This window comes from Teleopsis dalmanni, chromosome 1 (genome assembly GCF_002237135.1).
Source record: "Teleopsis dalmanni isolate 2A chromosome 1, ASM223713v2, whole genome shotgun sequence".
Taxonomy (NCBI): domain Eukaryota; kingdom Metazoa; phylum Arthropoda; class Insecta; order Diptera; family Diopsidae; genus Teleopsis; species Teleopsis dalmanni.
In genome coordinates this window covers 128538641-128551400 of record NC_051846.1, presented here as the reverse complement: position 1 = coordinate 128551400, position 12760 = coordinate 128538641, and the positions used below count along the sequence as shown (strand labels likewise).

Here is a 12760-nt window from a genome sequence, read left to right as displayed (position 1 = left end):
TCATCGCACATAAACGTGTGCGGATCTTGGCTGCAACAAGGTAATGATCCGAGTCGATGTTGGCTCCTCGGATAGTACGTACATCCAAGACACTGAAAGCATGCCTTCCGTCTATCACAACGTGATCAATTTGAGATCTTGTGTTTTGATCAGGTGACAGCCATGTTGCCTTATGTATGTTGAGATGCTGGAATCTGGTACTACTAACCACAATGTTTCTAGCCGCGGCAAAATCAATCAGCCTTCTTCCATTATCAGAAGTTTTCGTGTGAAGGGTGAACTTTCCGACAGTAGCACCAAAGATACCTTCTTTACCCACCTTTGCGTTGAAGTCTCCAACAACGATTTTGATGTCATGATGGGGACAGCGTTTATATGCTTGCTCAAGCTGTTCATAGAAAATTTCCTTGGTGTCGTCATCTTTATCTTCCGTCGGGGCATGCGCACATATTAGAGTGATAAGGAAAAATTTTGCCTTAATCCGGATTTTTGCGAGCCTTTCGTTTATTGGTGTAAACGTTGAGACCAAATTTCTCAGCTTTTGGCTTACCGCAAATCCGACTCCAAACGCGTGCTTTGTTGCATGGCAGCTGTAGTAGATGTCACAATGATCTCGTTTAGAGATCATTAGATGTCACAATGATCTCCTTATCCCGTCCATCGCATTTCCTGGAGAGCAGTAATGTCAGCTTTATATTCCTTGAGGACATTAACCAGCTGTATAGATGCACCTTCTCTGTAAAGAGTTCGGACATTCCAGGTGAATATTTTTAAATCGTGTTCCTTAATACGTTTGCGTTTGTCGTCATCAGTAGATCGTTTCCTTATCCGAGGCTGCCTCTTCGTTTGCATTGAAAGAATTTTTTAAATGGTGTGTGTCAACTTGGAGAGAACAGTGACAAGGATCGCGCTGGCATTTACCATGTTAAATGCAATCAGACACTTTACCTTGTATGTTTAATCCTATCCTCCCCGAATTTGATAATACTAGAAAAATATATAATGAAAGACTGACAGAACATGTTAATCCCTTAGCGAGGAAACTTGCATTTACAACTTATTGTAAGTCTCATTGTAAAAGAAGATCCAGTAAATAAATGTATCTTAAAAACAAAAAAAAAATTCTACTTAATCTCATGTTGATAATGTTTTCCATCTAAATATATTGTTGTTGTTATTATACAACAAAATTTAAACTTATATGACGATAATAAATATAACTTATTTACTGTTGCATGTAGCATAAAATTCACATATTTATGTAAAAAATTTGCTTGGGAATTGAAGAAATATATTTCAAAACTGAATAAATATTTCAAAATTAATAAATAAACAATCACAATTAAATACTAATTTTATTGCATGCACGTCCACTCCATTATGGTGAATGTGTTTTTATAATAGAGCTTTGCCTACAAAATTTTCATTCCTACTAATTCGTGAAACAAATTTTGTAATCAGTACCGAATGGATAATTGATGTGGAAGGGTGTGCGTGCACGTCAGTAATTTTTGTGTGCGTATTTTTAATGAACGTTTTAGGTTAATTAATTGGATATTATAGTTTTTTATGTATTTTCCACACCATCTTTGTGGCATACATAGAGGCGCGTTACCGAGTTAAGGTGCCCGTTCTCAAAGAAACATATTCACCATTTTTATATGTTTTATTTTATTGAATATTATAAGATTATATTGAAACTATAATATACAAATTATAAATTACAATTACATTTAGGGTGTTCACGGGGCACTGGTTATCGGGTTATGTGATGATAAAATGAAAAATAACCTGTGTGCACCGTGAACAGACTTTTATGTAGGTTATCTGGTTATTTTTTTACAATCAGCTGTTCTTTGTTTTTGTCGTAAGTACAAAGAAATTTAAATTTCAAAATCAACACAAAATGCCTAAAAAGAGTATAAAAAATCAAATTATAGACTTAAAAATAAATGCAGCTATTAAAGATCTTGAATTTATCAAAGGTATGCGTTTTAAAGCTTAATAGTTGCAAAAATCAAAATAGACACAGCACACTTCGATCAATGGCACGCTCTCATTGATGAAAGAATGGATGAACTACTGGAGGATGTAAGAACAATCACATCTTATCGACGAGGGGATGAACTAAGTGTGCCAAAATCCATTCATTGGCGAGATAATATTTTATGTTGTTTCGACGAAGGACGATTTTTGCAAATGTTACGTGTCAACAAGAGTCAATTTGCTCATCTTGTTGAAATATTTGCAATTGATATAATATTCAAAGGTCCAGGATCCAATTTGCAACTGCCCGTGGAGTTACAACTCGCGATAGTACTATTCCGTTTAGGTTCTCCAGGAGAAAGTGCATCAGTGCGAAAAATCGCGACAATTTTTGGAGTGGGAGATGGTGGCACTCTAACTAAAATTACCCAGAGAGTATTTTCAGCAATTTTGAAAAAATTACCGGTATACATTCAATGGCCTAGTGCGACTGAGCGTAGGCAACTTATTGCTCATACGTTCAGTGAGTTACCATTCTGTATTGGTTATATTGATGGAAGTGAGATAAAGCTGGCCGAAAAACCTAGCAATAACCATGAGGCATATTTTTCTCGTCAACGAATATATTCTATTAAATTGCAAGTTGTATGTGATCATAAGCTCCGCATCATGCACGCATTAGTGGGTAATCCGGGAAGCTACCATGATTCTAAAATATTTAAGAAATCGCATATTGCAACAAACAGCGCCTTCTTATTTACTGGAGAAGAATGGATTGCAGGCGACTCTGCGTACCAGTTGACTAAACATTTGATAACGCCATATCGCACCAATTCTTCTTTAATGAATATTGAACAACAAAACAAATTCAATAAAAGACACAGCCAATACCGCGTTAGAGTTGAAAATTGTTTCGGAATCCTTAAAGAAAAGTTTTGCAGTTTAAAACAAATGAGAATTAAAATAAAAGACAAGAAAAGCCAAAAATTTTTCAATTCTTGGATTCTCGTTTGTTGTGTGTTGCATAATATTTTGTTGGAAGACCGCAATTTTTCACAATTTGAAAGTGAGAATAGCGAAAGGTGTGAAGCGCAGTATGATAGCAATACTATTGCTGCACCTACACCTGAGCTAAAAAGATGTTTGAATATGATGTTTGAATAAAAGTACACATTTTTAAATCTTTTTAATAAGTCTGTTTTATTATTTATTTTTATATTTCACATCAATTTTATATTTTTTAATTCTTTCTTTTTGTTCTAACTCTAATTTCTTGAGTTTGAACTCATTCTCAACTTTCTGCCTTTCCAATTCTAATTTTTGTTTTTCCATTTCTTTTGTCCACTCGAATTTTTCAATTTCTAAACTTAATTGCTCTTTCCGAAATTTGACCCGGTCACTCTCCATATCTTTAAGCTTATCAATGCAAGTAGGACGTGCTGTACGCTTAACCTTGTTTTCAAAGGAGATAGTTTCTGATGATGCTGATAGTTCACCATCCAATATAACACTATCTTCTTCCAAATCAATTGCATCAAGAGTACAGTCCAATGAGTTCGATGTGTCCATTACAACAAATTCAATTTCCTTTGAAGGTGAAAAAATGTCGACAAGCTGTTCGTAATGTGGACATATTTTAACCACCTTGTCTGCACATAAACAAAAAATATAAAACTATTGTAGTAAAAAGTCTACACTAAAATGACTATAAAGTTTACCTTTTACAGTAATTGTATTGTCATCATCCTCAACTCCAGCGCCTGTAGAATTAATCCATGCGTCTGCTTTTTGCAAAGTACTCTTCAGATGGCGAACTTTGCATTTTAATATGTTCCAATTTGCATTGATGTTTGTTTCTGCCAACAATTTTTTATAATATAGCTGGGCTGTTGGTTTCTATCATTAAATATATTTATAAAAACAAAAGTTATAACCGAAAGTAATAAAAATACAAATCAAAATACAAATTACCTCTATGTTCCTGTGCTCTTGCATATAGCTTAGTACTGTTTCTATTTCTTGCTCCGTCCATTTCTTTACTTCATTTTCACGTTTACGTTTCCGGATTTCGTTAGACACTGCAAATGGGAAATAAATAAGTCATTTGTATATTTTTATTTAGTATAGATCATTTCAACTTACTTTTACAAAATTTAAATGTTTGTTTACAAGTTTCTAGTTTCGAGCTTCAAATGTTAGTGATGCCAATTTGAAATTCAAAATTCGTGGTGCCATTTGGTGAAATTAATCTTTTTTGTAATGCCATTTGCTTAAATTTTATATTATCTTTCAACACTGCAAATAATCACATAACCACATAATTTGTATACATAGGCAGGGGTTGTGCAAAGTTGGTTATTTTTATTCAGTGCATTTTGTTGTTGCTCATATAAGCACATACGCACATAATCCGATAACCGGTGCCCCGTGAACACCCTAATTGTAATTTAATAAATAGAAGTTTTATATTACAGAAATATAAATTAAAAACTAACTACAAATTTGATTATTTTATATGATAATTTAATTATAAACTATTTTAATTTATTTATTTAAAAAACTAAATCGAATATTATATATATTAACAATAATATCTATACAAAAGACGAATAAAAATATGTAGAAGTCACCAAACAAATATACATTTTCAACATAAGTTTCGTAGCAAACTTATTATTTTCATAGCAAATATTGAAATACTATTTCGGCATTCATTTTAAAATTAGTGGGTTGAAAAATACATGACATGCTATACAAATGGTAAAATCTACAAATGATTTAAGACCTTTTGCTACATTCACTTTCTATATTACTTTTATTGTCTTTTGTAGTAGCTGACTTATCACTAAAACTTAATGCTAAATTTGAATTTTGTTACACATATTTACAGAGTTTTTTGTGCACAATCAATTCTCCTCCATTTAGGTCTAATTTATTAAATGATAATGAAAATAAAATATGATAAGAAGACAGTATAAAGAAAACGAGCTTCGATCAATGGTCATTGAACTTTTACGCATTAACAGATGGCACCGTTAACGATATAAAAAGTGTGTGCACCAAGAAGATGCTCTATTTTCTTTTGTTTTCTTGGACGCTAAACAGTGCAGTGCAAATACGAATATATTAAACTCTTGGATATTTTTCTTGTACAACGTGGGATTCTTAGACTTAGAAGAGGAAGTAGCTGATGTGCGATAAGAAATTTACATTTAAAAATTATATAAAATTTTAAAGAAAAGAAATTATCTTTGCTTAAAGTAAAATGGCTCCAGCAGAAAAGACTTTCGTTGAAGGGCTGTGCCAATTAAACCCCCACAAAACGGTACAAAAACTTTCGTAACAGAAAGGGTTATAGTTCCATTGTAGTGCAAGCTATTGTGGATGATCAATATTTATTTAGAAATATTACAGCACAAAATCCTGGCTGTGCGTACGATGCATTAGTGCTTAGGGGCAGTTTTCTATACAAAACCATAATACAATAATTCCTGAAAGCCATAGGGAAATTGACTTAATTAATATATATTATATTTAACGTATTTAATATGTTTAATAATATTAATATTTAATTAATATTTGATATTTTATATTTATTTTTACGAATTACAATATTTATAACAAATTAAAATATGCAAATACAAAACACCCATATATATATTTCAGTGTTTTATCTACAATTACACTGTTTGCATATGGTTTCATAATTTTTTTTCTTTTTGTAATCCTAATATTTATACATCTGAAGTCGGTCCTATCTACCGTAATAATGGGAAAATTCTTGGCTCTAATTCTACAGTTATTTCTATCATCTATACTTATAACCTCATATTTATTTTCTTTCTTATGTCCTATTTCACTTATTAATTAAATTTTATTTCCTATTTCTAAGTTAAGATTATTTTCTTTTCTATCGTAAAATTGTTTTTGTTGGTATTTTGATTTCTCGACCAACCTTCGAGCTCGATCAGTTGCATGCTGCAGCTTAAATTTGAGCTTTTTATCGTAAGCGTCAAAGTTATATATCCTTTTCGCCTACAAAGTCAAATTCATTTGGAATTTTCCCAAACACTAATTCGAATGGGCAATATCCGTGTATTGAAGAAGGAGTGGTATTGTAACAATATTGAAAATATTTACACCATTCGTTCCAATCGGATCTATCAACTGATAAATATTATCTCATATATTCACTGAAGGTCCGATAGCTCTTTTCCACCGTTCCTGAAGTTTGATGGTGATATGGTGTAGAATAAATATTTTCAATTTTCAAAAGTTTAGTGATCTCCTGGAATATTTGATTTTTGTACTTAGTTATTTATCAGTTATTCATCGGGCCGTACGATATTATAAAATTTTCAAATATTTCTTTTGCAATAACTTTCGCGTGCTTACTTGTAACTGGAATTAAAACTAAGTATTTAGTTAGCTCGCATATTATTGTTATTGCATATTCATTGCCGTGCTCTATTCTTAGCAATGAGCCTATCGTGTCTATTAATGTAGTATCGAAGGTCTTCATTGGTGTAGGAGTTATAATTAACTTTTCGCTTGTGTTACGTATTACTTTATTTTTTAAACACTGTTTGCAGTGCTTAACATAGTTTCTGATATGTTGGGTCATATTTTTCCAGACATATCGTTCTTATATTTTATCAAGAGTACGACGAATTTCTGGGTGGTCATCATTAACAGAACTGTCTTTCATCACTCGCTGTATGTCATTATTGCACAGAAAAGAATTGTCCTAAGTCAATTTTTTCTTGAGTCAAAAGGTTACTTACGTTAATTTCACTAAGTGTCTGTCGACCTTTTTTGAAATAAATCTTTTGATTTTCCAGAACTAGGGTGACATGTCGTTTATATTCGTTTTTGTCAAGCGCTTCATAAACTATGGGACCTACTATTTTATCGTTATTTTTAGCGACTTCAACTTTGTCAACTCCGACCTTATTTATTTTTTTACTTTGCTGTATGGTGATGATAGCTATATTTGTAATACATTTTGATTCTCTGGTGTTCTTGAAGTCGATTCTTGACAAAGCAACAGCAACGTGGTTTTGTTTTCCTCTCAATTACTCTAAGACGAAATCATATTCTTATAAGTCCAGCCTCATTCTAGTTAATGTTGACGATGGATTTTTGAGTGAAAATAAGTAAGAAAGTGGTCTGTGATCACTTCGAACTAAAAATTTTGTATCATATATGTAAGGTTGAAAGTAATTGATTGCCCAATGTATAGCAGTTAATTCCTGCTCAATAGTGGACTTATTACCTTCACCTGATGTGAAAGCTCTGGATGCGTATGCCACATGTAATTGCGTTTGCTGATATTCTTGGCTTAATATTGCCCCGCAGGCGTATTTGCTAGCATCTGTTGTAATGCAGAACCCTTTTTGAAAATCTGGGTATTGTAAGATTTCGGAATTTATTAATTGGTTTTTTAGATAGTTGAATGCTGTTTCACATTCGGAGCTCCATACAAATGGAACGTTCTTTTTACATAACTTTGTTATGTGATGTGCTGATTTAGCAAAATTAGGTACGAAGCGTCTGTAATAATTACAGAACACTACGAAGCGTTTAGCTTCATTATCATTTTTTGGTGTTGGATAATTTAGAATTACCGAACATTTTCTGTCATCAGGCAGAATCCCTTTATCTGTACATTTATGTCCCAGAAAATCACTTCGTGACTGAAGAAAGAACATTTACCAGGGTTCAATCCATATGGATTGAAAAAAAATGAATGAAATCTTTTGAACCTAAATAATATTTGTCTGTGGAAAATGACGAAACATTCCTTGACATTTCATCAAATTCAATTTGATGAAAACCAGACATTAGATTAAGGCAAAAGAAATATTTTGCTCTGCCTAATTGATCTAAGATATCGTCAATTCTTGGTAAGGGAAATTTATCGGCAATGAGTTTTTATTTATTCTCCTGTATTCCACTACTTGTCTCCATCGTTTATCATTTGTACCGGGCAAAGAGTCTTTCGGTACTAATAGAATTGGGCTGTTATAGGCTGAAACGGAAGGTTTTATTATATCGTCTTTAATCAATTTATCTACTTGTCTGTAGATTTCATATTTTTGGCTATGCGGTATTCTATAGTTTTTAATATACATAAACAGGTTCGTCATCCGTTAATCTTAATTTTTGTTTATAAAAATTATTGACTGAAATTTTCTCTATTTCTAATGCAAAAATATCTATATATTTTTTACATAGGGTTTTTAGTTTGTCTTTAACAACCTGTGGTAATTTTTAGATAATTTTTCCAATTTTTCTTCTTTTTTGCAAGAATGATGGGATTCACTAGATACTATGCATTCGTAATTTTGTAAACTTTGTGGTTTGATTTGATAATTCTCAATAACAACATTTTCATTTGTAGTGTTTATTATTCTAATAAATATATTTGATGTATTGACTATGGTATTGACAATTAATATCCCTTTGGCTAATTCTTGATTTGGGACTAATATGTCCTCTGACGTAGGTTCTATTTTAATACTCCATATCACTTGAGACCTGGCTGGCAATGATAAAGCATTGCATTTTGGTGCATTGCGTACTGGAATTGCAATGTCCTCTGGCTAATCGTCTGGCCTCAGTATGATTCAATCTCCGTTGTTTTGATAATCGAGTATACAGTTGTACTTTTTTATGAAATCCAATTCTATTATACCATCTGTTGGGATTAGGAAATTGTTTTCTACGACATGAAAATTGTGTTTTATCAGAGTATTTCTAACTCTTAAATCGAAGGTGATGGTTCCTAACGTTGTTATTGTCCCATGTCCTATGCCGTTAAGGCTAGTTTTATTAGTCTCTTTAATTTTACCAAAAGAAATTGAGTTTTGCTTAATTAGTGAAATGTCGGCACCAGTGTCTACTAGAAATACTGATACGGCATTATTTATACTTGTATGGGTGGAGATGAAACTACTTAGACTTAAATTAATATTAAAGACATTTTTTTTTTGAGTACTTGAGGTTACTATGTTTTCCGTCCCATCATCGTTTTGATGGATAGTGCAGATATTGTGTCTTTGTCTATAATTGTAATTATTGTTTTGACGGATATAATTGTTATTATATTGGCCTCTTCCTCTGTACGGAAGTTAGTGTCTCTATTATGGTCTTTGTTAACACTTCTATAATGAAGTACTGATTGGCCAAAGCCAATCATTTCAGTACAAGTGTTGACGAATTTGAATTTGCTTCGTTCATCTTATCGAATTTATCTGCTTCCATTATGAGTTTAACTCGTTCGTTCTTTGCCATTGCCTTAACAGCTGTTTGAGTTGCATATTTGCATGCTGTTTCCATGGGTATTCTATCCGAAATATAGGCGCTTTCAAGAGATTTAATGAGTTCTTCAATCTCTTTCGTGTAGAGGTTTGCAGCCTTATTTTGCTGCTTTATATTCATTATTTTTGCAGTTACTTTTTTTACCGTCACATAGCTTCGACTGATTCTCCTTTTATGGTATTGCGTAGTCTGTTTATAATGGCCATGAAAGTTGTTTCATTGGTTAAAAGGTTTCTGCAGTGACCTTTTAACTACGTTTTCACAAAGCGTACTGCAGTAGCTTCCAACGCTACCGACAAGGCTGCGTTGCTAAGGATCAGTGTTACCGACTGGGCTACACTGGTGGACTAGGAAGCAATGTTAATAAATTTCTTAGTTACCTTGTTGAATATTACCTTTGGTTCTGCGAAGTGTTCTGCTCCGTGGCCTGTGATCAAGTGTCTTTACGTTGATTTACTCCTTCTTTTATATAAATCTTTCGAAACGGGACTTCTAACTGCCGAATGCACATGGTGTAGCTTTCTTCTAAGTTGTTATTGCCTATTTTAAATGCCTGCGGCTGGTATGTTTACTGTTGTTGTTTGCAGCAAACATTTATTGAAAATTTGGCAAAATAATACACTCAAAAAAAAAAGAAGTGTTATCACTTAATTTATATTTTAAGGAGGATTACATTTTTCTTTTTTTAATTTTTATTAAATTAATAATAACTTAATAATATTGATATTTTATGCCAATTTAATAATACCTTAATTTTAAACTTATTAATATCTTAATTTTATTAATACCTTATACTAACATTTTGTTTTGCGTTTATACTAACTAATAATAAACCATTTCTTTCTCAACTAAAAATAGCTTAATTCTATTGTTGTTTTATTATATTTTTTTATTGTTGTTTTCTTTAACAGTTTTGCATTAATAATACCATAATAACTTTGTTGTATGCATAGTGCATTGCGATTTTTGTGGCGAGATGGTAGAAGTCGTCACAAAGTAAAACCTACGTTGGAAGATGCAGAGTATTTTACTTCGACGACAAATGCTACAAATTCTATTAAACAACAACAACTCCAAGATATTTTGCTGTTAGTTAATGAAATCACGTCACATGCAAAAAACAGAACACAAAAAGACAAACGAAAGAAAAATGCTTTAGTTGCGGAGGCTCTTATCGACGTAGCGACTGCAAATTTAGAGAAGCTGTTTGCTATGAGTGCAATAAAGTAGTACATATCGCAAAAGTGTGCTTGAGCAACAATAACAATAAAGCAAATACAAGAAAATTAAAAGTCACAGCGAAAATAAATGAAAAGAACAGTGCACAAGCAAACGCAATAGAAGTTATTGAAAGTGTTTATAATACGACAGAAGAAAAAGTAAAAGATAAAAAGAAAAACATATTAATGTGAAAATTTTAAATAAGACAATAATTTTTCAAATGGATTTAGGTTCATCGGTTTCGGACATAACACAAAATACATTTAATCAATTAGGCAGGCCAAAACTCCGAAGTTGCACACGTCCAATTTATGGTTACGGTAAAAAGGTGATAGAAAACTTAGGCGAATGCGAAACACAAATAAAATGTGCAAAATTAGTAAAAGAAGCAGTGCTAGTTGTTGCTAAAGTCGAAAGTGGTCAAAATTTATTTGGCATGGATTTATTTGAGATTTTTAATTTCGATATTGTGCAGGTTAATAATATTATTCAAAACTCAATGATGTTAGAAGAAGAATCTAAAAAGTTATTTACAAATTACCAATATGTTTTGAACCTGCAACAGGTCCGATTTCTTATTTTAAAGCGAGCATTAAATTAAAGTCAATAGCGGTACAAAAATATTTTATATGTCGTCAGGTGCCATTCGCGCTACTTGAAAAATTTAACGTAGAAACTGATCGACTAGTGCAAAACGGTATTTGGAAACGTGTTAAGTTCAGCAATTGGGCTTCTCCAATCGTTCTCGCACCAAAGCAGGACTGCAGTATTCGTATTTGCGGGGACTTTAATGTAACTATTAATAATCAAATCGAAATTGAACGTTTTCCATTACCTACACGGGATCAGTTATTTTATAAAATTCGCTATAGCCATATTTTCTCTAAAATTGATTTAAAAGATGCATACTTACAGCTTGAGTTAGACGAAGACTCAAAAAAGCTGGTTGTCGTGAAAACACCAAATGAACTGTACGAGTACCAAAGATTGTCCTATAGTATAGCTTGTGCGCCGACAATATTTCAAAGATATCTGGAACAAATTTTGCAAGGTATCGACGGGTGTGGGAATTACCCCGATGACATCATCGTTGCGTCAACCACTTTACAGGAACATGTACAACGACTAGATTAGGTTTTTTCGATACTTAAGAACTATGGCATCAGGTGCAAACAGAACAAATGCATTTTTTGTTTAAAACCACATTGATTACTTAGCGTATAAGCGCAGAACGCATTTTGCCTGAACCATCAGGAGTAACAATCGTTCAAAACTTAAAACGGCCTGAAAATCTCAAAGAAGTGGAAGCTCTAATGGGTAAGATAAACTATTATTATAATTATATTCCAAATATATCGCAAATCGCTGCTCCGATAAATCAATTTCGCAAGAAAAATATTCGTTTTCATTGAACACACATACATGAAGAGGCGTTCAACTTTTTAAAGAAGCATATTGTAAACGCTACACAATTAGTTCACTTTCAGGAGCACTTACCAATAATTCTCGCTACAGACGCTTCTTCATCGGGTATTGGTGCAGTAATTTCGCATATCTTCGCAGACGGCAGCGAACGCCCAATTGCATTCGCATCAAAGACATTCAACGTTCATCAAGTAAGGTACAGTCAAATAGAAAAGGAGGGGCTTGTATTTTAAGAGCACATTCACATATCCTAAAAATGGTACAAACCATGCATTACCCAAGAACCTGACCCAGAAGAATGTTAAAATTAAGAAAACAACAATTGCTGAAATAAAAAACTACATCGCCGTTAACATCAACCCAAAAAAATCACCAGGCTATGATGAGATATCTGGCAAATTTCTTTTAGAATTACCTGTAATAGCTATTATTTACATTAGAAACATTTTTAACTGCATGATCAGCAATAAGATTTTCCCTTCTGTTTGGAAAGTAGCAATATCTAAACCAAACAAAAATGCTTCAATTGTCAAATCTTACAGACCGATCAGTTTATTATCTATCTTACAAACTATTTGAAAATCTTCTTTTCTCCCGATTGGAACCAATAATACAGGAAAACAACCTATTGCCAAATCACCAATTTGGATTTCGTAAAAAGCATTCTACTATTCACCAAATTCATCGGGTGGCTAGTAAAATTGCAATGAATATAGACTCTAAGAAGATCACTGTGGGTGTGTTTTTAGACGTAGCTAAGGCATTCGACAGCGTATGGCACGAAGGATTGCTTCACAAACTATCA

General features: G+C 32.7%; 1 protein-coding gene across 1 annotated transcript; it reads left to right on the top strand.

Annotated features, from left to right (window-relative positions):
• The first annotated feature begins 10750 nt into the window (after nt 1–10750).
• Nucleotides 10751–11664, top strand: LOC119666057 (uncharacterized protein K02A2.6-like). Its single transcript, XM_038075331.1, has 2 exons — nt 10751–11095; nt 11170–11664. Exons 1-2 carry the CDS (start codon nt 10751–10753, stop codon nt 11662–11664), a joined length of 840 nt encoding a protein of 279 aa, XP_037931259.1.
• Nucleotides 11665–12760: the final 1096 nt, after the last annotated feature.

Bases quoted from the DNA above. Each gene is read 5' to 3' on its own strand.
- LOC119666057 (XM_038075331.1), top strand. From the start codon at position 10,751: ATGGATTTAGGTTCATCGGTTTCGGACATAACACAAAATACATTTAAT. The intron at 11,096-11,169 runs GTCCGATTTCTT...ATATGTCGTCAG, and splicing joins ATGTTTTGAACCTGCAACAG to GTGCCATTCGCGCTACTTGA.